Source organism: Spermophilus citellus (assembly GCF_964194105.1).
Source record: "Spermophilus citellus genome assembly, chromosome: 6".
In the NCBI taxonomy this organism is placed as follows: domain Eukaryota; kingdom Metazoa; phylum Chordata; class Mammalia; order Rodentia; family Sciuridae; genus Spermophilus; species Spermophilus citellus.
In genome coordinates, this window is record NC_138187.1 from 110,849,988 (window position 1) to 110,874,580 (window position 24,593).

At 33.1% G+C, this 24,593-nt stretch overlaps 1 protein-coding gene across 14 annotated transcripts in view; it reads left to right on the plus strand.

Moving 5' to 3' along the window:
• Positions 1 to 24,593, plus strand: part of CDC42BPA (CDC42 binding protein kinase alpha) — a 327,214-nt gene that overhangs the window by 275,522 nt on the left and 27,099 nt on the right. For all 14 annotated transcript variants that reach the window (XR_014022435.1, XM_081297456.1, XM_081297457.1 and 11 more), the window contains 9 exons: positions 3,845 to 3,928; positions 11,721 to 11,826; positions 14,624 to 14,760; positions 15,904 to 16,043; positions 17,868 to 17,949; positions 19,717 to 19,933; positions 20,764 to 20,826; positions 22,060 to 22,653; positions 24,462 to 24,559. Coding sequence is in view for 13 of the 14 variants with exons in the window: in XM_081297456.1 (XP_081153582.1) it covers positions 3,845 to 3,928; positions 11,721 to 11,826; positions 14,624 to 14,760; positions 15,904 to 16,043; positions 17,868 to 17,949; positions 19,717 to 19,933; positions 20,764 to 20,826; positions 22,060 to 22,653; positions 24,462 to 24,559 (1,521 nt within the window). In the remaining variant the exon portion in view is untranslated. The remainder of the gene's footprint in view (positions 1 to 3,844; positions 3,929 to 11,720; positions 11,827 to 14,623; positions 14,761 to 15,903; positions 16,044 to 17,867; positions 17,950 to 19,716; positions 19,934 to 20,763; positions 20,827 to 22,059; positions 22,654 to 24,461; positions 24,560 to 24,593) is intronic.

Here is a 24,593-nt window from a genome sequence, read left to right on the forward strand (position 1 = left end):
TGTAATAAGTTAGAGGTCATTACTTTTTTAATTTTTTTTTTAGTTGTAGATAAACACGATACCTTTATTTTGTTTTATTTTTATGTGGTGTTAGAATCCAGCCCTGTGCCTCATGCATGCTCAGCAGGCACTCTACCACGGAGCCATAACCCTGGCCCTAGAGGTCATTACTTTTAAATAATAATGTAGCTAGGAATAGAAAATGAATTAGAAAATTGTTCCCCTAAACTTACGTAAAATAGACAAAAATATAACTCTAATAGTAATCTCTCTACATGATATAGAACTATGTGGAACACAGGATAGTTTTATGTAAAGGTTAGAATTAACAGATACAAATTCTGAAGGTACATGCAATGCAGGTGACATTCTCACATTTTAATTCTTATAATAAATTTAATAAACCATGATATAACTAATCTGTTACATCATAAGCACGGCTTAAAAATAAAATTGCCACTGCTGGCAGCTGAGTATTTTATTCTGACTGCTGAATCCACCTCAGGTACTTGCTTAACTAAACCGTGCCGTGCCCTTTAATAGTACCAAAAAATGTGTTGTTTTTACACTTCATATCGAGCCATGGCTTTTAACAGCCAATTGGCTGGTTTTCTCACCAGAGACAATTTCCTGCACAGGTTAGAACAATATGTTGTGTCTCAGTTCATGCCTTGTGACACAGCCCTACGTTTTCACTTAGCATCACAGTTCCTGCAGAGCTCCTTTGCTTCCCTCTTTGTGATCAACAAAACTATGTCTAGCTATCCACAGGAGCAGATGGTTCAGTGTAAGAAGTTGTCTTAAGTGTGAACTGTAGTCATGACTTGTTTCCCAACTATGATACAGTCCTCAGACTGGTTAATGAAACCCTCAGTATTTTTAGTTACAATTGTTTCAATATTTGGGGTTAATGGAATTTTATTTTAATGATAAAACCTTTCAGGCATACACAGAATAATATAATAAATACCTATCACCCGCAGATTTAACAGATAAGAATATTTTATTTTACTTTTTCAGTTTTTTTTCCAAAGAAAAAATATTCCAGAACCAGTTAATGTCTTCCCTCACACCATTCCTCTCTTTTTTCCCAGACATACCTCAATATCTAGAATCTGGATGCATATCCCCTTCCTTGGTTTCACCTGTTTATTTCATTTGTATCCATAAACAATATATAGTAATGTTTGTCATGTATTTAAAATTTGCAGAAATGTTAACTGTGTCCTTCTGCATCTTTTTTCATTCATAAGTATGCATTGAGGTTTAATCATACAGATACATGTCCATTTAGTTCATTCATTATAACTGCAGCATAATGTTTCATTGTTTGAATATGCCACAGCTATTTATCCATTCTTCTGTTGTTGGATATTTAAGTGGCTTCCAGTTTTTTATTACTATAATCAGCACTGAAGTGAACCTCTTAATATCTATCTACCTTTGCAAATGTGCAGTTTGTTTAGCATTTATACATAGAAGTGGAGTTACTGGGCTTTATGTATTTTTGGTTTTAACTAGATCTTACCAAACTGTTTTCCATAGTGATTGAACCTGTTTTCATTTCTACCAGCAGTGTGTGAGAGTTCCCTGTTTGCCCACATCCTTGCCATAGCTTGGTACTATCAGCTATTAACTTTTGTCAATCTAATAGGTATAAAGTGACATTTTTGTTTTACCTTGTTTCTGTTTTCTAATGTATCTTTTTAGAAAAGCATATTTTTTTTATATATGTTTGTTGGCTATGGATGATTTGCCTGTTAATGTTTTTGACCATTGTTCTACTGACTTATTTTTCCTCTTATTTTATAAATGTCCTTTATATATTCTGGATACTAATTCTTTGCTGGATATATGCATTGTAAATATTTTCTTCTGGTCTTGGTTTATTTTAAAATTTTATTTGTGGTATCTTCTGTCTTGCAGAAATTTTCATTTTAAAGTAGTCAGTTTTATCAGTCATTTCCTTTGTTACTTATGCTTTTTATGCAGTTTTTTTAAAGCAATTCTTTTGCAGTGCAGAGATTATGAAGATTTTCTTCCATATTTTCTTCTAGGAGTTTAAAACTTTGGCTTTTATGACCTTAATGAAACTGAAATTTATTGTTATATATAATAGAAAGTGGGATTCTAATCTGTTTTTCCTATATCAACATCTGGCTCTTTTATATTTCCCCTCCTTTGATTTGTAAACCCAACACTACTTTGTGTGCATGGGTCTGTTGGAGTTCTCTTTCTCTTTCACTGCCCTTTTGCTTATTTCTGCACTGATACCAAATCATCTTATTTATTCTAGCCCTAAAATAATTCTTGATACCTGGTATAGTGAGCCACCAAAAAAAAACTTGATTCTTTTTCATCTTGACCCTTTGGTTTTCCATATTACTTTTAGTATTAACTTGTCAAGTTCCACGTGGGGCTTTTGATTGGAATTGCATTGAACTTATAGATTTATTTGAAAAGAATTGACATCTTCATCATATTGGGCATTTCTGTCTATGAACATGATATGCATAGTTGTTGGTTATTCTTTTACATCCTTAAATAAGGTTGCATTACTTTTAGATTTGTTCGTAGGTATCTTAAAATTTTATTACTCTGATGAGTGGGATCTTTTTAAATACTTTATTTTACAAGTTAGGCATTGCTTATCTTTTTAAACTCTGTTGATCTTGTATCCAGCACCTTTGCTTGACTCTTTTTTAATTTACATAACATTTCTTGAACTTTCTATAGAATTCTAATGAAAGTTTTGTTTACTGTTAATTTTTTTCATTAACTTTTACATAGATTTTTCAGTGTTTACTTTCTTATCTTTTAAATTTATCCTCTCAAATGTTGAATTATAGATTGGGTTCAAGCTATTCAAAAGGAAATATAGTTCCAGTTAGAACTAAACTCACAGTTAAACAGAAGATCCTAAAAAACACACTGAATTCCATTTTAAGGCTATACTGAATGTCAAATAGTCTATTTTTGGAAGTTATATGTAATAAAGGCAAAGAGAGACCATCAATTTTTCTCCTAATATTTTTAAATATTAAAATTAGGATATAAATTATTTTCTTACTTGCTTAATATTCTAAAAGGATGTTATTTCTCATCTTTTTTAAATACTTTTCTAATTAAATAATGCCTCTTTGTCATGTTCCCCACACACAATAACATCCAATAAATCAATGATTTATTTCAAAGAAATAGCTTACAATAATACCTCATAAAACTGTTTGCCTACTAATAAAGATAATAGTTTGTAACTAAATTTGTCTTAAATTCAGAATTCCAGTAATTTTAAATAATTTAACTCTCTTATTTGGTAATTAATTTTTACAAAATCCCACTAATCTCTACCTGTATATTCAAATCCACAGAGTTATTTGTATTCCACACATTTAATGTATGTTCTAAAAATGGAGGTCAAGTAGTAAAAAGGAATCTTCTAAATATTTTTATTATAATTAAAAATCAGATACTTTTTAGGATGAATATATCAAATTCATAGGAATGGAAAGTTAGTATCCTCATTTTCATATGTAGGTTACATGCTCTGATTCTTTGATTTGGTTTGGTTTTCTTCCATGGATTTTCTTTTCCAAATTATTCATTTTAAAGTTTCCAGACTGAAATATTTTTTACTAATTGAACAAATTTCAATGTAGACATTGCAGACTAAAATTTAAATGATCAGTACTATGAGAATTTCAACTTCGATGAGATTAACTAGTAGAACTCTTTGCCTAATTGATGTTTGTTCATTTCTATTTACTTTGGTTTCTTTCTAGTTATGTTTAAGATAAATGAAATGTTTCATGACATTTGTTTCCCTTTTTGCCTCTGGGTTCAGATTGCAGACAGTGCTCCACTTCCAGTTCACACACCAACCTTAAGGAAAAAGGGATGCCCTGGTTCAACTGGTTTTCCACCTAAGGTACTCTAGTTATAAACATAATGTTCAAAAAAAAAAGGATAGTGGATTTCTTTTGCTTGTTTATATACTATGCTTTTAATTCTGATTTCTTCAAAGTTAAAAACATAAAAGCATGGAAGGAAAATAAACTCAGTATGAATGGAAATAATCACTAATGAGAAAGGTAGGAAGCTTGTACAGTTTTTGGATTTTTTTTCCTGTCCTAAATTCAGTGTTTTAAAGTCTAAGTAAGGTGTAATGCTTCTTCCAGAAACTACTCTGGATTGTTGCCTGAGGAAAACATTAAGTTGAGGTCTTCAATGCAAGAATCTGGAATTGGGGTTATTAAACAAAGCACTGAGAAAGATAAATGTTTAGTGAAAAACTCAGTTGAATCTATCTTGCTTCCCCCCTCCCTTCATTCTAGTCAATTGACTATGACACGTGTATTATAGAGAACAGAACATAAAGATTTAGTTGCTTATCTCAGATTCCTACAAAGAAATTCTAGAAATTGGAAAACTGAAATGAATTACCTCTCAAAAACATAGAATGAGAGAAAAATAAGCAGATCTGAAAAAAGTATAAGTGGTATAAAAGAAAGACCATAAACTGAATAATCTATGCCCATCAAGAGAGTAAAAAACCCAAGAAAAAGCAAATGTACGTTCAAATCTTAGAGGAATTTACTATGGCCTCTAAAAGCAAAAAAAAAAAAAACCAAAGGAAAAGCAGATGTACATTCAAAACAGTCCAAAAATAATGTAAATAGAAACACAGTGTGGAGTGAGCATGTATTGGTCTTGCCTGGAGAAAAAGTGTATAGATGATATTGTCTGGTGGTTAACATTTTAAATCCCTGGCCAGACTTCCTAAATTAGCAGTGTAATCTCGAGCATGTTGTTTACCTTTCTGTGCTTTCATTTCCTCATTCAAAAAATAAAAAAGAGAGAGACAATACTAATACCCATTTCATTGAATAGTTTATGAGTTTTAGACAAATTTAATGTTTGTAAAGAACCTAGAATGATTATTGGCATAATATATATCATATTTATATTTGTAATATCATATAAAATGTCAAATAAATAAATATTGGTAACTCAGTAAAGAAATTAAGCATAAGTATGGATCTTCATAAGTGGAAGGAAGGGAATAAATAGGAGATTAGTAAGTAAAAAGTATAAATTTTAAACCTTTGAAAGAAAATAGTCATTGAAAAAGAGTAAAGAAAGGAAAACATGGTGACTTGGTACTCCTGCTGTGTAATAAATTGTCTGAAATCTTTTTTTTTTTTTTTTTTTTTTGGTACAGGGGATCAAACTCAGGGGCACTCAACACTGAGTTACACTCCCCAGCCCTATTTTGTATTTTCTTTAGAGACAGGGTCTCACTGAGTTGCTTAGCGGAACTTGCAATTCTCCTGCCACAGCCTCAGCCTCCCAAGCCACTGGGAATACAGGTGTGCCACACCACATCCAGCAAATTATCTGAAATCTTAATGTATTGAAACAACCCCTTTTTATGCTTATAAATTATTGGGCTATGAATTTTGGAATGATTCATCTGGGAAGCTCTTATTAGGAGCTTTCCATGTAGTTGTAGTTAAATAACAGCTGAGACTGCCATCATCTGAAGGTTCAACTGAGCTGGATTGTTCACTTCCAGGGGTAGGCATTTGATGCTGGCTGTCATTCAATCACTTACAGTCTTTCCAGCATGACAATGCTAGTCTTCCTACATGGCAGCTGCCTTTCCCCAGAGTGAACATGCCAAAAGAACCAGGTATAAGCTGCATAGCTTAAAGTAAAGACATATGAAAGGTAGAAAAGGAAAGTAGAGGACACCGATGTATACTACACATAAAACAAACAATTATAGATTAAGTTATTTTCCCATACACTCCAAAATGTAAATGAATAGGAACAAATCACCAGCATCTATAAGACCTTTGCGGTATTTAAAGTTATATTTGTGTAAATTGAGGTAAAGCGAAGTGACTTATAATGACCCTTGGCTACAAAACTAGCAAGGGAGCATTAAGTACTCCTGGAAAGATCTGAGGACAGTAGCAGAAACTGGGAAGGGATTTCTCAAGTGCCATTCCACAGTAAGCATAAGGAGATATAAGTAGAGAAAGATCTGGCAGTGCTAAAGTTAGGAGTTCTCAAAACTAACCAATTAGAAATGCCTTTCCAGATCAAAGTCCTGTCCTATGGAGAAATAGTTGGATGTAGATTCAAAATTGAATAAGACAGGGAAGAAAAGTGGGAGTCCAAATAGATAAGAGGGAATAAAGATCTTAGAAAGTATGAGATCATGTATATGTTTTTTTCATTTTATGAAAATAACAGAAAAGGAAATCTAGAGCTATGGAGCTACAAAAACTATCCTGGCCCACCATTTCCACATAAAAGGATAGGGAAAGTAAAAGGTAAAACTGATCAACTGAAAAGAGTTACAGTTAAATTTCACACAAAATGATTACATTTTAAAAAGAATAAGGTATAAAATATCTTAATAAAAAATAAAAGTCTGCCAATCAAAGAGTGTTTGTTTCAGGTTGGGGTTGTGGCTCAGTGGCAGAGCGCTTGCCTAGCATGTATGAGGTACTGAGTTCAACCCTAGAAGCACCATATTAAAATAAATAAAATAAAGTATTCTGTCCATCTACAACAACAACAAAAAAGTGGTTTGTCTCTACAAAACCAGTGAAAATTAGTGGATAGTGGGGTATGGAAGCATCCATCAGTGTTAAGATTTTGTGTTCAACCCCAGAACCAAAAAAGAGAAGGAATTACAGTGAATATTTCAAAAGAAATTTATTTCTCAAATAATAGAAACTTAAATTTAAAAAATGAGAATTCTAAACCTTAAAAGCGAAGGTTGTTTTGAAAAAGGAAAATTTGAAAAAAGAAAATAAAGCATTTAGGAGAAAACTACAATTTAAAATACAATGTGATTTCAGGAATATAGGCTAGTGTACAGGGAATTCAAGAACAAATACACTAGCAGATAATGCCTTGCGACAAATAGATAAAGAGGTGGATTTTTTAATTTAGCGAAGAAATGAGCAAAGAGGTTAAAAAAATTTTAAGAAAAAGCAATAGAAATACTGGCAAAGAAGAGCCAACATTTTTTATAATAGGAGTCCCAGAAAAAGAACATGAAGCAATGGAAAATACTAAAAAGTTAGTCAAGAAAATTTCACAAAACAAAAAGAAGACTTGCATCTCAAATACCAGGATGTGCAGCATAGCTGAGAAAATCAACTCAACCAAAATAACATATTCTAGTGAACTGTTACTGTTCTTTTTAAATTTTTTTTTTTTTAGATGTAGATGGACATAGTATCTTCATTTATTTTTATGTGGTGCTAAGGATTGAACCCAGGGCCTCATGCATGCTAGGCAGGCACTTTACCACTGAGCTACAGGCCCAGCCCCTGTTATTGGTCTTTAAAGAAATGCATTGGATATTCAGGCAAAAAGATTGGTCTCATCTGATGATGAGATTATCATCAGATTTTTTTCAGTGGCTTCACTGTGCTGGAAAACAATGGAATGATATATTTAAGATACCCAAGGAAATTATGAGTCAGAGTTTTAAGAAGCTAAGTTGTTTTGTTGTGGTGGTTTTGTCTTTATTTTTATGACTGAGCTATTGCCCTAAGATTGGAAGGATACAAAAGCATCCTCCAAAATACAAAGCCACAGAAAAATGTGTAAGAGTTCAAGAAATGGTTCCACAGTCTTTCTGAGGAATGTACTAAAAAACAAGTTTCAGATAATCAAAATAATAAGACACCAGGTAATTTGAGAGTCAGGAGGTGAAATAAGGGTCTAGAGTTAAATACAGAATGGTTCAAAAAGCTGGACTTCGTGGTGCATGCCTTTAATCCCAGCTACTCAGGCTAAGGCAAGTAGGATCCACCAGTTCGAGGCTAACCTCAGCAACTTAGTGAGACACTGTCTCAAAATAAAATATTAAAAGGGCTGGGGATATAGCTCAGTGGTAAAGCATCCCTGGGTTCAATTCCCACTACCACCACCCACCCCACCCCCCAAAAAAAAGAAAAGGAAAAATAGCTTTTACTTCAGAATGATTTAAAATCCACATGAAGCATTAAACTAGCTCTCAAAACATAACTATTCTACCCTGCCATATGTTAATTTTGTAGAGCACTTAAACCAAAGAGACCACACAAACTCAGCAACACCAGATTTGGTGAAAGAGAAAAATATCAAATGACAAATAATGAGACTTTTAAATAAAAAGTCTACAAGCAAAATGATAAGATTCCAAATGCCTTTCCCTTGCTTATCTCCCAAGATATTGGCAGTTGGGGTTATACCTCCTCTCCCCTCTCTCCTTGAAGGATACCAGTAGATTCTCTAAAGAAATAGGCCCAGAAAATATCTATAGATAATGGCATTTGAGGGTCCTCAGTGAGATGGCAGATCGTCTCTAAACAAACACAAATATTTGCTTACATATTTACACATAAGTGCATGCACACTCTCTCACATACACACACACACACACACACACACACACACACACACACACACACATACCCCTTTCTATATAGCTTTTTTTCTGTCTCTTAAAAATGTTCAGATTCTCAAGAATCAGCAAGCATTTTAGTAAATTCTCTAACAAAAGAAAAAGCAGAACAATGTTTTGTATGTTTCTTGTTAGAGGAAAAAGAAGCTGTGAAGAAAGCAGAAGAAAACAAAAATAAAGATCAGAGAACATGAGGTCTTTGGAAAATTAAAAATGTTAACCATTTTAAAAATTCAATACATGAATTAGGAGATAAATTTTAGAAAATCTCTTAGAAAGTATTTTATCCAGGCACAGTGGCATGCACCTGTAATCTCAGCATCTTGGGAGGCTAAGGCAGAAGTGTTGCAACTTCAAGCCCAGCCTGGACAACTTGGTAAGACCTTTTCTCAAAATGAAAAATATAAAGGACTGGGGATGTAGCTCAGTGGTAGAGCACCCCGCCCTGGATTTAATCCCTAGTACCACCAAAAAAAGGAAAAATAAAATATTGTAAAAGGTCACATAGAAATTAGAAGAGAAAATAATATAAGAAATCAGTATTCAACAAATAGAAGTTCCAGAATAATACATTTTTCCATAACTGAAAAATTTAATGCCTTTTTACCCAATTTTTTTTCCCTCTTCTAACTATCCTTTCAAGAATTATCAGAAGAGGTTGTGAGGGGAATGGGAAAATAAACAAGGAGAGAAATAAATTACAGTAGATGGGGTAGAGAGAGAAGATGGGAGGGGAGGGGAGGGGGGATAGTAGGGGATAGGAAAGGTAGCAGAATACAACAATTACTAATAGGGCATTATGTAAAATTGTGGATGTGTAACCGACGTGATTCTGCAATCTGCATTTGGGGTAAAATTGGGGGTTCACAACCCACTTCAATCTAATGTATGAAATATGGTATGTCAAGAGCTTTGTAATGTTGTGAACAACCAATAAAAAAAAATAAATAAAATTAAATTAAATTAAAAAAAGAAAGGGGATCAGTAGAGGTAGGGGATCAATGGGAAAGGAAGAAGGGAAGAAAAGGGGGATAATGGGAATAAAATTGACCAAATTAAGCTATAAGCATATATGAACATATCTCAATGGTGGAGGGCATATATGCAAGACCAGAAGTGTAGAAGCAGGGGAATAGGGAGAAGAAGGGAAAAAGAAACCTGGGGAATGTCTTGAAGCAAATTATATTATATGCATATATATGAATATGTCACAATGAATCCCACAACTATGTGTAATTATAAAATACTAATAAAAACATAAAAATATAAAAAAAAGAATTATCAGAAATCAAGTATTTACCAGGATGCAGGGCACAGGGATCTTAGATCAGAAACCAAATAATCTATTAAATTTAATGTAGGATTAAATTCATGTTTCTTTCTGTTACTATTCTTCACCCCTCCCCTAAAACAAAACCATAGTACTATTGTGTATTGCCTAAAGATTGATGATGTCAGAATAATGATTTTTAAATTAAGTTGTATGTTAATACTATTCTCAGTTGAGATTAGTGAAACATGGACCCCTTAATCTTTAATAGTAAACTACACCCACCTTCTCCCATAATTTAATCAGCACCTGCCAGTTGGATGGTTGGTCACCCAGAGTTATTTCTCTGCCAAAACATTGTTTTTTGTTAGCACCACTTTACTCAGATTTGTGACAGCCTGAATAGATGTCTGGGGAAGAGGGAGATGTCTTGGTAGTCTTTTAAAAAAGAAGAAAAAGAATGGAGTTACTTTGAGCAATTGATTAATTCTTTCAGACATATTTGAAGTAACAGCCAAAAATAAATAAATAAATAACTGTAGCTGTGACAAATTTGTTGATAATTCTTCACAAGAAACTACCTAAAAGTCTTATGTTTATTATACACTTTATTCCCTTAATAATGGTAGTTACATCATTCTATGTAAAAGATAATCTACTGTTTCTTTTTTTAAACTTGTCTTGTGATATATATCCTATCCCAGTTGAAGAGAGCAGCTTTTGGTTTGGCTTTGGGATTTTGGGGTGGTGCTTGGGAGCACACTGCCTAGTGCATGTTAGGCAAGTATTCTACCACTGAGCTACGTCCCTAGTCACCAGAATTTATTTTTACTTAAATTTTAGTTTTGAATATTCTTTGTGAGATTGACCTAAACTAAGTACTTCATAACTTTAATCATTACTGACATTTATTGGACTATAAAGAGTAGTATAAATTACACATGAATAATTAGTGAATTTTGTTTTCATAAAGAAGTAAATGTTTTTAAGTACTTACTATGTTGTGTCAGTCATTGTTTGAAAGTCTTCATTTATAAGTAATATTTATAAATATTTAATATTTATACTCATTTAGCCACCTCATGAAATAGGTATTATTATTGACCCTATTTTATAAATAAGGAAAGTGAGATACAAAGGACTGAAGTGATTTGCTCCTGAGTTTATACAGTTGTGTAAAGGAAGAGTTATTATTGTAATTCTTTTAAAACATGCTAAGAAATAATTTGGAGAAGAAAAGAATATTCCAGGGAGATAAAGTCTATATTGGGTTGTCACTGTGTACATCAAGCAAGACAGAAGGGCTGGGGATATAGTTCAGTGTAAGGTCCTAAGTACCACAAAAGAAAAAAAATTGTTGCAATCAAGACAGAGATCTTTACTAGACTTTCAGTAAGAAATTTCAGGCTGACATCTGTCTGTGGTATAATAGGTGTGTATTTTTATCAGCTCAAGTATAAGTTATACTGCCCCTTTCCATGAGAAGAAACAGATACTTATAGCCTCTTATTTGTTCTTGCTTCCAGAAGAGAAATACATGATTTACAGTAGAAATAAGAGGTTTACATGATTCTTTTTATTCTTCTAAGAAGGTATAAAGCATATTAAAACTATATTTGTGTACATAAATTATCAAAATTTTACTTAACTCTGCCAAGAATAATTCAAAGAATTTACAGAAATTCTGAAGCCAAGACTTATGAGCAAAACCAAAATGCTACTGTCTGCTTTATACACTTTCCAAATGATATTCAAAAGCAATTATCATTTAACTTAGATTATTTTAGCTTGTTCTAACTTAGTGTTATCTCATATAATTGTTTAAAGAGTATAAGCTGTGAGAAGATACTATGAGAAATGGAAAGAATTCATTCTTCTGTTTAGTAAACATTCTAGTAGATTGTTATGGGACATAGTGACTAACATTACAGAAATCTTTAAATAATCAATGTATGTTTTCTTATCAATGTTTTGCAGCGCAAGACTCACCAGTTTTTTGTAAAATCATTCACTATTCCTACTAAATGTCATCAGTGTACCTCTTTGATGGTGGGTTTGATAAGACAGGGTTGCTCATGTGAAGGTAAGAAAAAATGGAAAAATTGACTTGTTTGAGCACCACTTTGTTATAACATTTCTACCTAAATTGTAATTGAGTAACTTTATTCTCTTTAAAAGACATACAAATGTTTGTTTCATTTAATCATTTGCTTTTCTCTGGATAACAAGAATATAGATAATAAACTGAGCACTTGCTAAAGTCTTTTGGATATTAGGGAAATTAGACAAATGTTCCCTAGAAATATTTTTCAGGGGAGATATATTTGAATATGTTTAATTCATCTTTGTTTCATTATTTGCGTAAATTAATGGCCCCCCAAACCATTAACCGATATGACAGAAGCCATGGAAGTTATCCTTGGATATATTCATTCAATTTTAACATTGTTTATTTTCAGAAATTAAATATTTGCCACTATGCCTTAAAAGAAAGTTTATTCCTAGTATTAATAGTAGAAGTTTTTCTTTCTCATTCATTGGTTTACCTGTCATGTATTTTTGGAATGCTTAGTGAATGTGAGAAGGACAAAGGTGCTACACTTGTGGAGCTCACATTTTGAGAGATGGGGGTGAAAGGATCAGGGATCATTTAAATAGAAAAAACCAAGCCTATTTGTTTGAGTAATACTTTGTGTTTCCTAGATCTCTAAAATGAAAATGATTTAAATGATAATAGGATATATCATCATTTGTGACTTTTAGAAATATGAATTCTTTTTTAACTTTTAATTAATGTATTTATTTCAGTTAGTTATATATGACAGCAGATTACATTTTGACTCATTGTACACAATTGCAGCCCAACTTTACATTTCTATGATTGTACACGATATAGCATCACACCATATGTGCAGTCATACATGGACCTAGGGTAATGATGTCCATCTCATTCCACTATCTTTCCCTGTGCACAGAAATATGAATTCTTAGTCAGATGAGACTTGCCACTACAAAACCACCTTATATAGGTAAAACCACCTTATATAGGTACTAGTGGTATATCTTATGAAAAAGACAAGAAGATAGTTGCTAATTCAAATTCTAATACTAGTTTCTGTTTCTTAGCTTTTCTGCTTTTAGTTTTGAAAAGGAATTTGGATGGAATATAGACACTCTCCATTTCAGGTGCTGAATTCACTGAATTCTGGGAAGCTACCTGGTTACTTTTTTTATGCATCAGAATTACTTGTAATTCCATAGTAGGAATTTGGGGACTCTTCCCAGTCTCTCTTACTTCTGGAGTCTTGTGCCATGAAATTGTGCCTTTTTTTCCCTCAACTCCTTGAGGTCTACCTTATAAAGCCATGAAAGTGCATTAGACTATCCCAAGCCTTTGTCTAACAAGCTTTTGTAAATGTTGTGGTAATGTGTTATAGTCTCTGATGGTTACTATCATTTTTATTTCTTCCTTGTTGATTAAAATTAAATCTAGTTTATAGATACTTATTTTGTTGTTTCAGCTGCCCTTGGGAAATGAGATTTTTTTCCTTATTAGCAAAATGAATTATAACTTTAGATATTCTACTTAAAAGCAAATGATAGCCTCGCACAGTGGTGCATGCCTCTAATCCTAACTACTTGGGAAGCTGAACCAGAGGATCACCAAGTTCTTTGCCAGACCCATCTCTCGAAATATATTTTTTAAAAGGCCCAGGATTTAGATCAGTGGTAGAGTGCCCTGGGTTCAGTCTCCAATACATGGGGTTTGGGGGGACAAATTGAGAAGTTTGTAGTTTTTGGAAGCCAATGCTAATCCATCCTGCCTTTCTGTTCATTTCATAATGTCCATCAGTGATATATAATCCATTTCTCTCAAGTTTAAGTATTCTCACGGTGATATCCTTTAGTTCCTCTCTTATTCTTTCCCTAGTTTTCTCCAGGAACCACCTTAGGAGTAGGAATTATAATATATATAGTCTATACCCCTTGCCAAAAAACTTGGTTTTTAAAAAAAAAAAATTTACCTGTAATTTTTACCCAACCAAGTCTCATTGAAACCTATGAGTTCATTTTTATTTATAATCTTGTCTTAGAATCTCCAGTTCACCGTGTAAGTATCAAATAGAGGAATCATGGCAATACTGTTAGTGGTAAGGTATGCAGGATCTGAGCAAAACTGTATGAGTTTGAATTCTACCACTGCCACTTCCAAGCTCTGTAACTCAGGGCATAGGTTACATAGGGATTAATAACTATACCCCATTTATATTGTCATAGAAAGATTTAAGATGCTCAGTAAAATTAACAGTTATTATCTAGTGGTAGTTTAAGTATATGGGATATTAGTAACTCCAAAAATTTACCATTAGCTTATACCTTTTTTAAATTCATTGAAAAATTCTATTTTTAAGAAGATTGGTAAAACTTGCCACATGTAGAAGAGATGTCAGGTAGCTTAATGTCCATTAATGACTCTTGCAAGATACATTTCAGAAGAGATACCAAGTTGCAGTAAGACGAAGAAATAGAAATAGTTCCAGAAACCAAATTTTTAGCAATTATAAGTTTAACCAATCATTTTGTGCACAGGGTTAAATATTTTTCTTATTGTTTGCTTCCCCCTTTGACCACTAATGTTAACAGAGAATAATAGGATTACCACTGATAAAAATATTTACTATTTCTCATTAAAATCCTTATTGGTAAGCAGATGAGTAGCTTTTCAAATGATAAGACATCATTTGAAATGGTGTTTAAATTAAAAAATAAGCATTTATTTAACAGAACACCTTGCATACAGTTAGTACACTGTGAATTGTAATTGTTGTAGTCATTAAAATGAATTTTTAACATACGTTGTCTTTTTTTCCTTTCAAAAGTGTGTGGATTCTCATGTCATATAACTTGTGTAAATAAGGCTCCAACCGCTTGTCCAGTTCCCCCTGAGCAGACAAAAGGTCCCCTGGGTATTGATCCACAGAAAGGAATAGGAACAGCATATGAAGGTCATGTCAGGGTAAGTATCCTTAGTTCAGATTTAGATGCATGTTTTAAGATTATGAATGAGTTTAAATAAAATCAAGTCATTTATGAACATAACATTTGACAAAAAAAATGAAATGAACAAAATTCGTCTAATAATTTTATGTCATCCAGTCCAGCAGAACAATTTGAAAATGAAAACCTAGTCTTTTCTTGGAAATCAATTCTAAAATGTCACAAACTTTTCTATATTATCCCTATTTTATAATGAAGAGAGGTTGAAATCACCATAAAGGAGTCTTTGGCCTTTGGTCTTGCCAAAGAGGTACAGTATGGTTATGAATTACAAGATATTATCAAATAATAATCTTACTTGATTTGAGTAGTATTTACATTGTTCTGCCGCCGCTAGCTTCATACTAGAGGTTCGAAACATAGAAGTTAACTAGTGAGTTTAAATTAAAGATACATAACACTCAATTTACCTTTTTTCTTGCCCAGCTCAGAGAAGGCCCCTCCCAGCTCCTGCCTCTAGCCACCTGGCAGTAGCGAGGTTTACACAAGAGACCAGCAAAAGAGAGAGAGGCATGCCAGAGAGGGAGCTTTTATTGGGGAACAAAAAAATTCAGGGGAAAATTCCATCCAATGAAAGTCCAGGGGGACAGCATTCCAAGGTCAGGGTCAGTGATTGGTTTTTAGGTCAATAGTCAGTCATACCCCCACATGGACAAGCCCTCGAATCTGGAAAGGGTGGGGAAAAGCTCTGACACAGCTGGTCTGAACGCCTCACACCCAGCCAGGGAGGTAGCTCAATCACGTGCAAGAACGGCTTCCCACAACATTGTAAGCTGAATTTTATCTTACTACCAAATTTGACGCTTTGCTTTTTTAGGAGAAGAAAAGAAAGAAAGAAACCGTGAGTGTCATTTTAATGAATTACTAGCAAAAGTTAAAATGATATTTTTAATAGTCTTTCATTAAAAGATGATAGTATTTGAAGAATATGTTCTCACTTTTTCTCTTAATGTTATTAATGATAAATGTCCCATTTACTTTACCAAAGTGACAGACTTTTGTACATTCTCGTTAGGTTTTCACCTTAGTTTCATATGTAATTTAAAAGGCTTTGATTGCCACTTTCATTTGATGTGTTTTTGTTTGTTTTCCTTTCTGAAAGATCCCTAAGCCAGCTGGAGTGAAGAAAGGATGGCAGAGAGCACTTGCTGTGGTTTGTGACTTCAAACTTTTTCTGTATGATATTGCTGAAGGAAAAGCATCTCAGCCCAGTGTTGTCATTAGTCAAGTAATTGACATGAGGTAAGCCTTCAGAGGTGAAAAGATTTGTATCTCTGCAGCATAGGAATTACAAAGTTTTTATTTTTCTTCTTGCTATAGTCATTAAAATGAGTTTTTATCAAACATTGTGTCTTTTTTCCCTTTAAAAGCAAGTGGATTCCCATATCATATAACTTGTATTAACAGAACTCTAGTATTGCCGTGTTTTTACTAAATAATCTAATTTCATGTTAATATTCTAATTTACTAATATTGCTGTAGTAATATTAGTAAATTAGAATATTACTACAGAAATATTAGTAAATTAGAATATTAAAAGTAGGAAGTAAGATGCAGTTCTGGGAGAATTGGGTATGAGTGCTGAGTATGTAGGGTTTGGAGCCAGATAAGGGCTGGGGACGTGACTCAGTAGTAGAATGCTTGCCAGTATGTATGATGCCCTGAGTTCTATCCCCAACACAGCTGGAAGGAAAAAAAATTGAGCCAAGTAAAAGCAAACGATGTTTGGGTCCCAAAGACCTATTTAAAGCCAGGAGGGGAGGGGAGTGAAGAAAGTCCTAAAGTATAATGTTTATATCATTACCTAGAGGTACGTAGTATGATTCAGTGTGAGGATTATCAAGTGATATATCAGGCAACCTATTGGAAAACAATGAATCAGGAAACATTTAAGTAAGCCAGATCTTTAATGATTTTGGTTTGATTTTCCAGATTCTTCCCCTTGCCCTGTTGAGTGCCCTCGTGTTCCTGAGGGACCTTATTTACTCCCATAGCTTCTGCCATCATTTCTGCCTTTTTGGGTCCCAAACATATATCTCCAAACATATATCAGAAATAGCCATTCATTGCTCAAAACCTACATTTCCTAGCTGTGCTTTACACTGGCATTTTACCCCTGCATCTCAAACACGTTATCTTTTACCTCACATTTGGAATATGAAGGAATTCATGCAAGAAATATCAGTAGGAAAAATCTGGCAGAACTTGCAAAGAGACTAACTAGAAAGATAGAGAAGGCCAGGTGTGATGGCCCATTCCTATAGTCCTAGCCACTTGAGAAGCTAAAGCAGGAAAATTGCTTATATCTAGGAGGAGTTCAAGGTCATCTTGGGTAATATATTTGAGACCCTGTCTCTTAAAAAAAAAAAACATTTCACTATTTTCAATAAGATGCCCCCAATTTTTTAAAAAAGAAACACAGTTGTGGGGGAGGGAATCAAAGATAAGATTAAAATGTGAAGGGTTTAAGACTAAGGGAATGATGGTACAAATAACAAAATTAAGGAAAAACTTTCTGTGGAGGAAATCTTCTTTCATATGTTGATAGAAAAATAAAATGTCAGATGATCTAAGTTGAACAAACTTGAGATTTATTATGGAGAAAAGGGATTCTCTTAAAGGCTCTGAAGACCTAGCAGGGTTCAAATCCTAGTTCTCTATGTATGCTTACTGGCCTTGTGTCTTTGGATTAGCCAGAAAACATTTATAGCTCCTGTATAATGTGCCTCTGTTAAATTACTGTGTGTGTGTGTGTGTGTGTGTGTGTGTGTGTGTATGTGTGTGTGTGTGTGTATGTTGTGCTGGGGATTGGACCCAGGGCCTTGTGCATGCGAGGGAAGCATTCTACCAGCTGAGCTATATCCCCAGCCCTGTTAAGTTACTCTTGATAAATTACTTTGGGTACTGTTGGTTACAATGGGGAAAAATCAAATTTTTTAAAGTTTCAAGTTAGGTATTTTGTGCAGTTAAGCTTTGAGTATTGCTTCATATATATTTGGTTACATAATCAAAACTCCACATATATAGCCACTTAAACTAACTTCTAATGTTTCACTTTTCTTTCAGAGATGAAGAATTTTCTGTGAGTTCAGTCTTGGCCTCTGATGTTATTCATGCAAGTCGAAAAGATATACCCTGTATATTTAGAGTAAGTGTGTTCTACAATTTGATCACTGAATTATTTATCTTTAATAAATATGTTTTTCCTCTATGTAAATCATAAGCCAAATCTAATATTTCTTTTTATGTTCAATATCATCTGATACTTGCATTTATGCTAAGTTTAACTAAGGAAAGACCTATAGAAAATATAAATACATGGCTTCTAAAATATATTCCCTAACAGGTAATATTTTTTGGTCCAAATTCAATTTTCAAATAAAGATTCCTTCTTGGAAAATTAAATAAGTGTGAGGTTTCTCAATTTTTTTTAAAAAAGAAGTTTCTCTCTTTAAATATCTTATTTTAAAATCATGCTTATTTCCTATTACCTTGTAACAATGGTCCCAGATCTTAGAAACTTAAACCAACAACATTTTATTATTTTCATCATTCTGTGAGTCAGCTGTACAGTTCTCATGGTGTTAGTTAAGGTTACTCACGGGACTGCATTCAGCTCTTTTGGAGCTTAGAATACCCAAAATGACCTTGTCCTTGTGTCTGTGGCCTTGGTGCTAGTTCTCTTCATTGACTTTCTGTATGGTCTCTTAACAATTTGATAGTCTAACTGAACTCACAGTGGCTGGCTTCCAAGAGACCAAAAGAAGCAGCTGGGCCTTATAAGGACTAGACCCCAAACAGGCATAATAACCCTTCTGCATTCCATTGATCAAAGGAAGTTATGAGGTCATCCCAGATTTGAGGGAAAAGGAAATGGATTTGACTTGTTAATAATAATAGAAGAATGGAATTCTATAGTAGGGAATTGTTGATAGCCATCTTTCAAGGCTGTATACCAAAATGTGATCTTAAAATGGTGAATTAAGACAATAGATATTTTTTAAAGCTGCCCTGTTATGCCTGTCTGCATACTATTGTCTATGAATTTTATGTCTCAGGAAGGTCAAAGACAATAACGTTGTCTGATTTCTTGGTTCCTACACTGGTAACTATTTCATTCTCCGTCTGGCCACCAAGAGAGCCTATAGAGCCTGCTTATCAATCATCAATTTGCAGTGTGCTTTTTATTGTCATTGATGCTTAAATGACTTTAAGAAGAAATCTGTATATATAAAATTCAAAACTGTTCTGACCATGATTTGTAGAAGGATGAACTTCCATTTAAACCCTTTCTGGTGCTCTCATCTTCTTTAATAATAATGTGAGTTATTTTTATAAAGTAACAGAACATAAATATTTCCTAGCATTCCTGACTTTTCAAAACAGTATGGTATAGCACTTAAGAGCATACACACAGGATCCCAGACCTCTAGCTGTTTTCCCTTGTAGAAATTATTTAATCTCTTTGTCATGGCTTTATCATATGTAAAATGAAGTTATAATAACAATTTCTATCTCATGGAAATGTTAAGAGGTTCAATTTGTTAATACTTGTGTTTAAATCTACTCAGTAATTACTCTCTAAATGTCAGTTGTTATATGAGTATGTGTAACACATTTTTTATTATAATGTTTTGGCACCTTTATAGCAAGGAAGATGAAAAGTCAGGAATGCTAGGAAATTTTATGATTTTGATTGGTGTATCCTACCTTTGCCTTGGCAATAATCCTAGTGCTAGAACTAGTTATTCCGATTAAGTATAGCTAAATTCTATTAAAGGGATCATTTAATGAATTCTCATTTTATTGGTGAGTGCTAAGCAAACTAGTCTCCTCACAAAACTAGCCTACTTATGAAACTAGCATAAAGGGTGTCTGTTTTCTAATATAATGAATATTGATTAAATTCTTCTAGGTCACAGCTTCCCAGCTGTCAGCATCCAATAACAAGTGTTCAATCCTGATGCTAGCAGATAGTGAGAATGAGAAGAGTAAGTGGGTGGGAGTGCTGAGTGAATTGCACAAGATACTGAAGAAAAACAAATTCAGAGACCGCTCAGTCTATGTTCCCAAAGAGGCTTATGATAGCACTCTACCCCTCATTAAAACAACCCAGGCAGCTGCAATCATAGGTATGAATTTATAATATTTATCATATTATTATAATTGTTTACTGATCTACCTTGTGAGCTGGGGACTGGCTTTCATCTAGGAATCCCCACTGTCCAGCATAACATGAATTATATCATAGATGTTCAACAATAAATGTTTATTAAGTGAATGAGACCTATTAGATTTTTATTTTTAAGCAGTTACACTAAATACATTCCCTTCTGAAAAAGTGATATTACTAAAGACTAACTTAATAATCCATTTTCTACTTATGTGAATTAGAATAAATTAATTTCTTAAAGCATAATTTTCACATGTAATGCATAAGATACTAATTACCTTGCTAATGTTATTGAGAAATTTTTAAATCATGGTATATAAACACAGTACTCTGCATTAAAAAGCCCTCAGTAAACAGAAACTTCTGAATCTGGAGATATAAAGTTTTGCTACATTCTTACATACATATCCATCTCTTTTGTTACTTAGGGTTCAATACTTGTGTTAAAATACCTGACACAATCTTTTCTTCCAAAAACAATATATTGAACTGGACCTAGAGTACTAACAAAGTAGGTTTTTAATTGTTTTTCACAATTTATTGAATAAACAATTACTTATTTTTGTAGGTATTGACATGGGATATTTTTTAATGATTTTTCTATTTTAAAACACATGATAAATTTATCACTGGTAATTTGAAAGAAAATTTCATAGTGTAAATTGTTACTGTATTTTGATTATTTACTTATTTTCATTTTTGCACCTCATTTTCTTATTTCTGTTTTATTCTATTAGCTTTATATGGCTTTTAGCTAATAAAATTGTCTCATGTTTGTGTTTTACACAGATCACGAAAGAATAGCTTTAGGAAATGAAGAAGGGTTATTTGTTGTTCATGTCACCAAAGATGGTAAGAGAAAACCTAATCATTTTAGAGTAACTTTAAATCATATGTTAGAAAAATTTTGCTCAAGTCTAAATTCTAAAAAGAGTAGGATTTGCTCTTCCATATTCTATAAATGAAATTTTCCAGGCACAATTTGATATATTCTAAATCAAAAGATTATTTTTTAATTTTTATAATTCTCCTAAGCAAGTGTATATTATCTTATGTCATCTTATTTAGCAGTTCTGCTATATGAACTCATATTGTACTTCAAAGGTGGCACATGGAAAATTTTTTTAGTTTTCCTAAAATTAGTATATTATCATAATTAGTCTTATTAGAAGGTAATATAAATTATAACAACTATTAAAATATGCTTATTGGAAGTCCTCCCACCCCCACTGTAATACAACAGGTTTATTTGTTCTTTTTGCGGGGTGAGAAGGAGGTGGTTACTGTGTGTTGAACCCAGGAGTGCTTTACTCCAACATTTTTGGTTTGTTTATTTTTGAGATAGGATCTTACTAAATTGCTGAGGCTGGCTTGAACTTATGATCCTCTGCCTCAGCCTCCCAAGACAATGGGATTACAAGCGTGCACCACCATGCCTGACCAACAGTTTTTTTCCTACAGAAAAATTAAATGCTGGGTGAAATAGAAAACAATTTAATTTGATATTTATAAATATAATATTCTAAGTTCTAATTTTATATCAAGTTATATCATGACAAATTAATTCATTTAAATGTCACTGGTTTGATATCATAGAAACACTTTCAGAGTACTAGTAGTTATGCGGTTACCCAGTTTTTAAAAATAGCAGCCTCACGGTGAAATTCCCTACAGTTTAGTACCAATAAAAAAAGTTTTCTTGGGCTGGGGGTGTGGCTCAAGTGGTAGCGTGCTCGCCTAGCATGCATGAGGCACTGGGTTCGATTCTTAGCACCACATAAAAACAAAATAAAGATATTGTGTCCATCTAGAAAAAAAACATTAAAAAAAAAGTTTTCTTAAAAACTGGCATGCTTTCAATTAAGAACTCTGCCTTGACTGTCAGAGATCTGTGCCAAATTTAATATAGGAAAGTTAAATGATTTTACAATGGGTTTAAATATCTATCTTTTTCTCTGTAATTTCTGATCTCTTATTCTATGTGTACCTCTCCATCTTTAAATAAAGAAGACTTATATACTTCTGAGTATAATTTGGATGACTTATAAAACTATTTTGCATTTGATTTGTTATTTCTGCATGTAGAAATTATCAGAGTTGGTGACAATAAGAAGATTCATCAGATTGAACTTATTCCAAATGATCAGCTTGTTGCTGTGATCTCAGGACGAAATCGTCATGTACGACTTTTTCCTATGTCAGCTTTGGACGGGCGAGAGACAGATTTTTACAAGTTGGCAGAAACTAAAGGGTGTCAAACTATAACTTCTGGAAAGATGCGCCATGGAGCTCTTACATGCCTGTGTGTGGCTATGAAAAGGCAGGTTCTCTGTTATGAACTATTTCAGAGCAAGACCCGTCACAGAAAATTTAAAGAAATTCAAGTCCCATATAATGTCCAGTGGATGGCAATCTTCAGCGAACAGCTCTGTGTGGGATTCCAGTCAGGATTTCTAAAATACCCCTTGAATGGAGAAGGAAATCCATACAGTATGCTCCATTCAAATGACCACACACTATCATTTATTGCACATCAACCAATGGATGCTATCTGCGCAGTTGAGATCTCCAGTAAAGAATACCTGCTGTGTTTTAACAGCATTGGGATATACACTGACTGCCAGGGCCGAAGATCTAGACAACAGGAATTGATGTGGCCAGCAAATCCTTCCTCTTGTTGTAAGATTCTCTTTCTTATGGCTGTCTTTATCTTCCTGTCTCCTTCCTTTTCTTTTTCCTTCTACTTCAACTAAACATAGTCATTGTTAATAACAGGTTATTTTTTTAGAATGATTCTGAAAGTTTTCCTTAGTATTAATTATGTTATTTATGTAAAGTAACCATATGTAGTTAAGCCTAAGCAAATAGAGTCAATATTAACATGCACATAATGAAAACTAATCTTTCTATGGAATATTTTACTGAAATGGAATTTTTTTATCTTGTGTTAGTCATTTTTAAATAACTCAAGTAGCTCTTTTCATTGTTCTCCAAAATACAGTGCTCATAAGTATCAGTAGCACATAGGACTTATTCTTGAGAAGTAATTACTAAGTGAATTATTTAGTTAGGAAAATAAAAATGTAGTTTCTCTAAGAAGTGTTATTCAGTTTTATATGTTTATCTAGATGGGAAGATATTTAAAGTTGCCTATTTCATTTTCAAGAAATATTAAAAATAAATTATTGTATAGTTTTATTGCTACATAATGATTTATTTATTACTGAATAAATGCCATGTCACTGTATGAAATAGTGAAGTAGTCTGCCTTCTCAGAGTATAGAATGCAGTAGAAAATATTCATGTCACAACTAGGAGTTTCAGTAGAAAATGAATGCTATAATACCTGAAGTGAGAGTTCAATAGAAGCTTGTAATAGGAATATCTAACCCAAATTCTTTTGTTTGCAATGGAAGATTCTTGAGCATGTTTGAATGCTGAAAGGAAGAAACCATTAGGGAACCACTTGGAGAAGTTGACAATCTGGGAAATACAGAAAACAGTCAGATCCCCAAGAAGGCAAATGAGGATAAATTCAGAACACAGGTGGAAGACTACTCAGAACAGGAGGAGTGAAATCTCTCCCATTGTAATGTTAATACAGGAATAAGAAGGAATGGTGGGAATGAGTCCTGTCAGTTCTAAAGGTTCTGTTAAAAAAAAAAAAATTAGAAGGACTATTAAGGCTTATTACAGAAAAATTAGGAAACCTAGATTTAAAAAACAAGACAAAAAAATAACCTATAATTCTACCCACTTAGATTTAATTTGTGGCCCAAGGGGTGGGGAGTGTGCCAGGGATTGTACATCAAATTTAACTATTTTTAAACTCTTATTTCTCCTGGATGTCAGATTCAACTACTTTTAATGTTTTATTTTTTCTGACATATATGCTCTCATTTATAGCTTAATATATAGAATGAATACTGTTTATAACTGAGTTCCATAGTTCAAAATACCCTAACATGAAGTAAAAGTTGGAATATCTGACTTTTATTTATAACTTTGCCAATAATGCAGTTCATAACCTTAGTTTACACACTCATTTACTGTCTCTTTGCTCATATTGCCATTTATTAATATTCTTCCAAGAAATATTTATTGAATATCTACACTATTCATGTAATTGTGCTCAGGTAATTTATCATACATTCATAATTGGGGGTAGAACACTTACCTGAAGATTTCTCTACTTTGTAAGTTTGTTTCACTGTCAATAACTTAACTACTTTAAGAGTCAAACACTTTTAACATGTAATGAAATTGCTTTATTAGCTAGATGTTAATAGAATTCTTCGGTAATAAAGGGTTCCCTTATAATTTATGTTCTCTTCATTTCAAAAATATTGTAATGTGGTTCTTATATGATAACAATAGGCTTTTGGTGGGATTCTACTCTACAGTTATTTAAGACAGAACGTTCAAAATTATTTGGGCTTAGTAGTTTAAAATAATCAGTAGGTTGTCCCTTCCTTTCCTTTTCCCAGGTTACAATGCACCATATCTCTCAGTGTATAGTGAAAATGCAGTTGATATCTTCGATGTGAATTCCATGGAATGGATTCAGACTCTTCCTCTCAAAAAGGTAATTTGGCATTAAAATATGAGCTGAGCTGGCT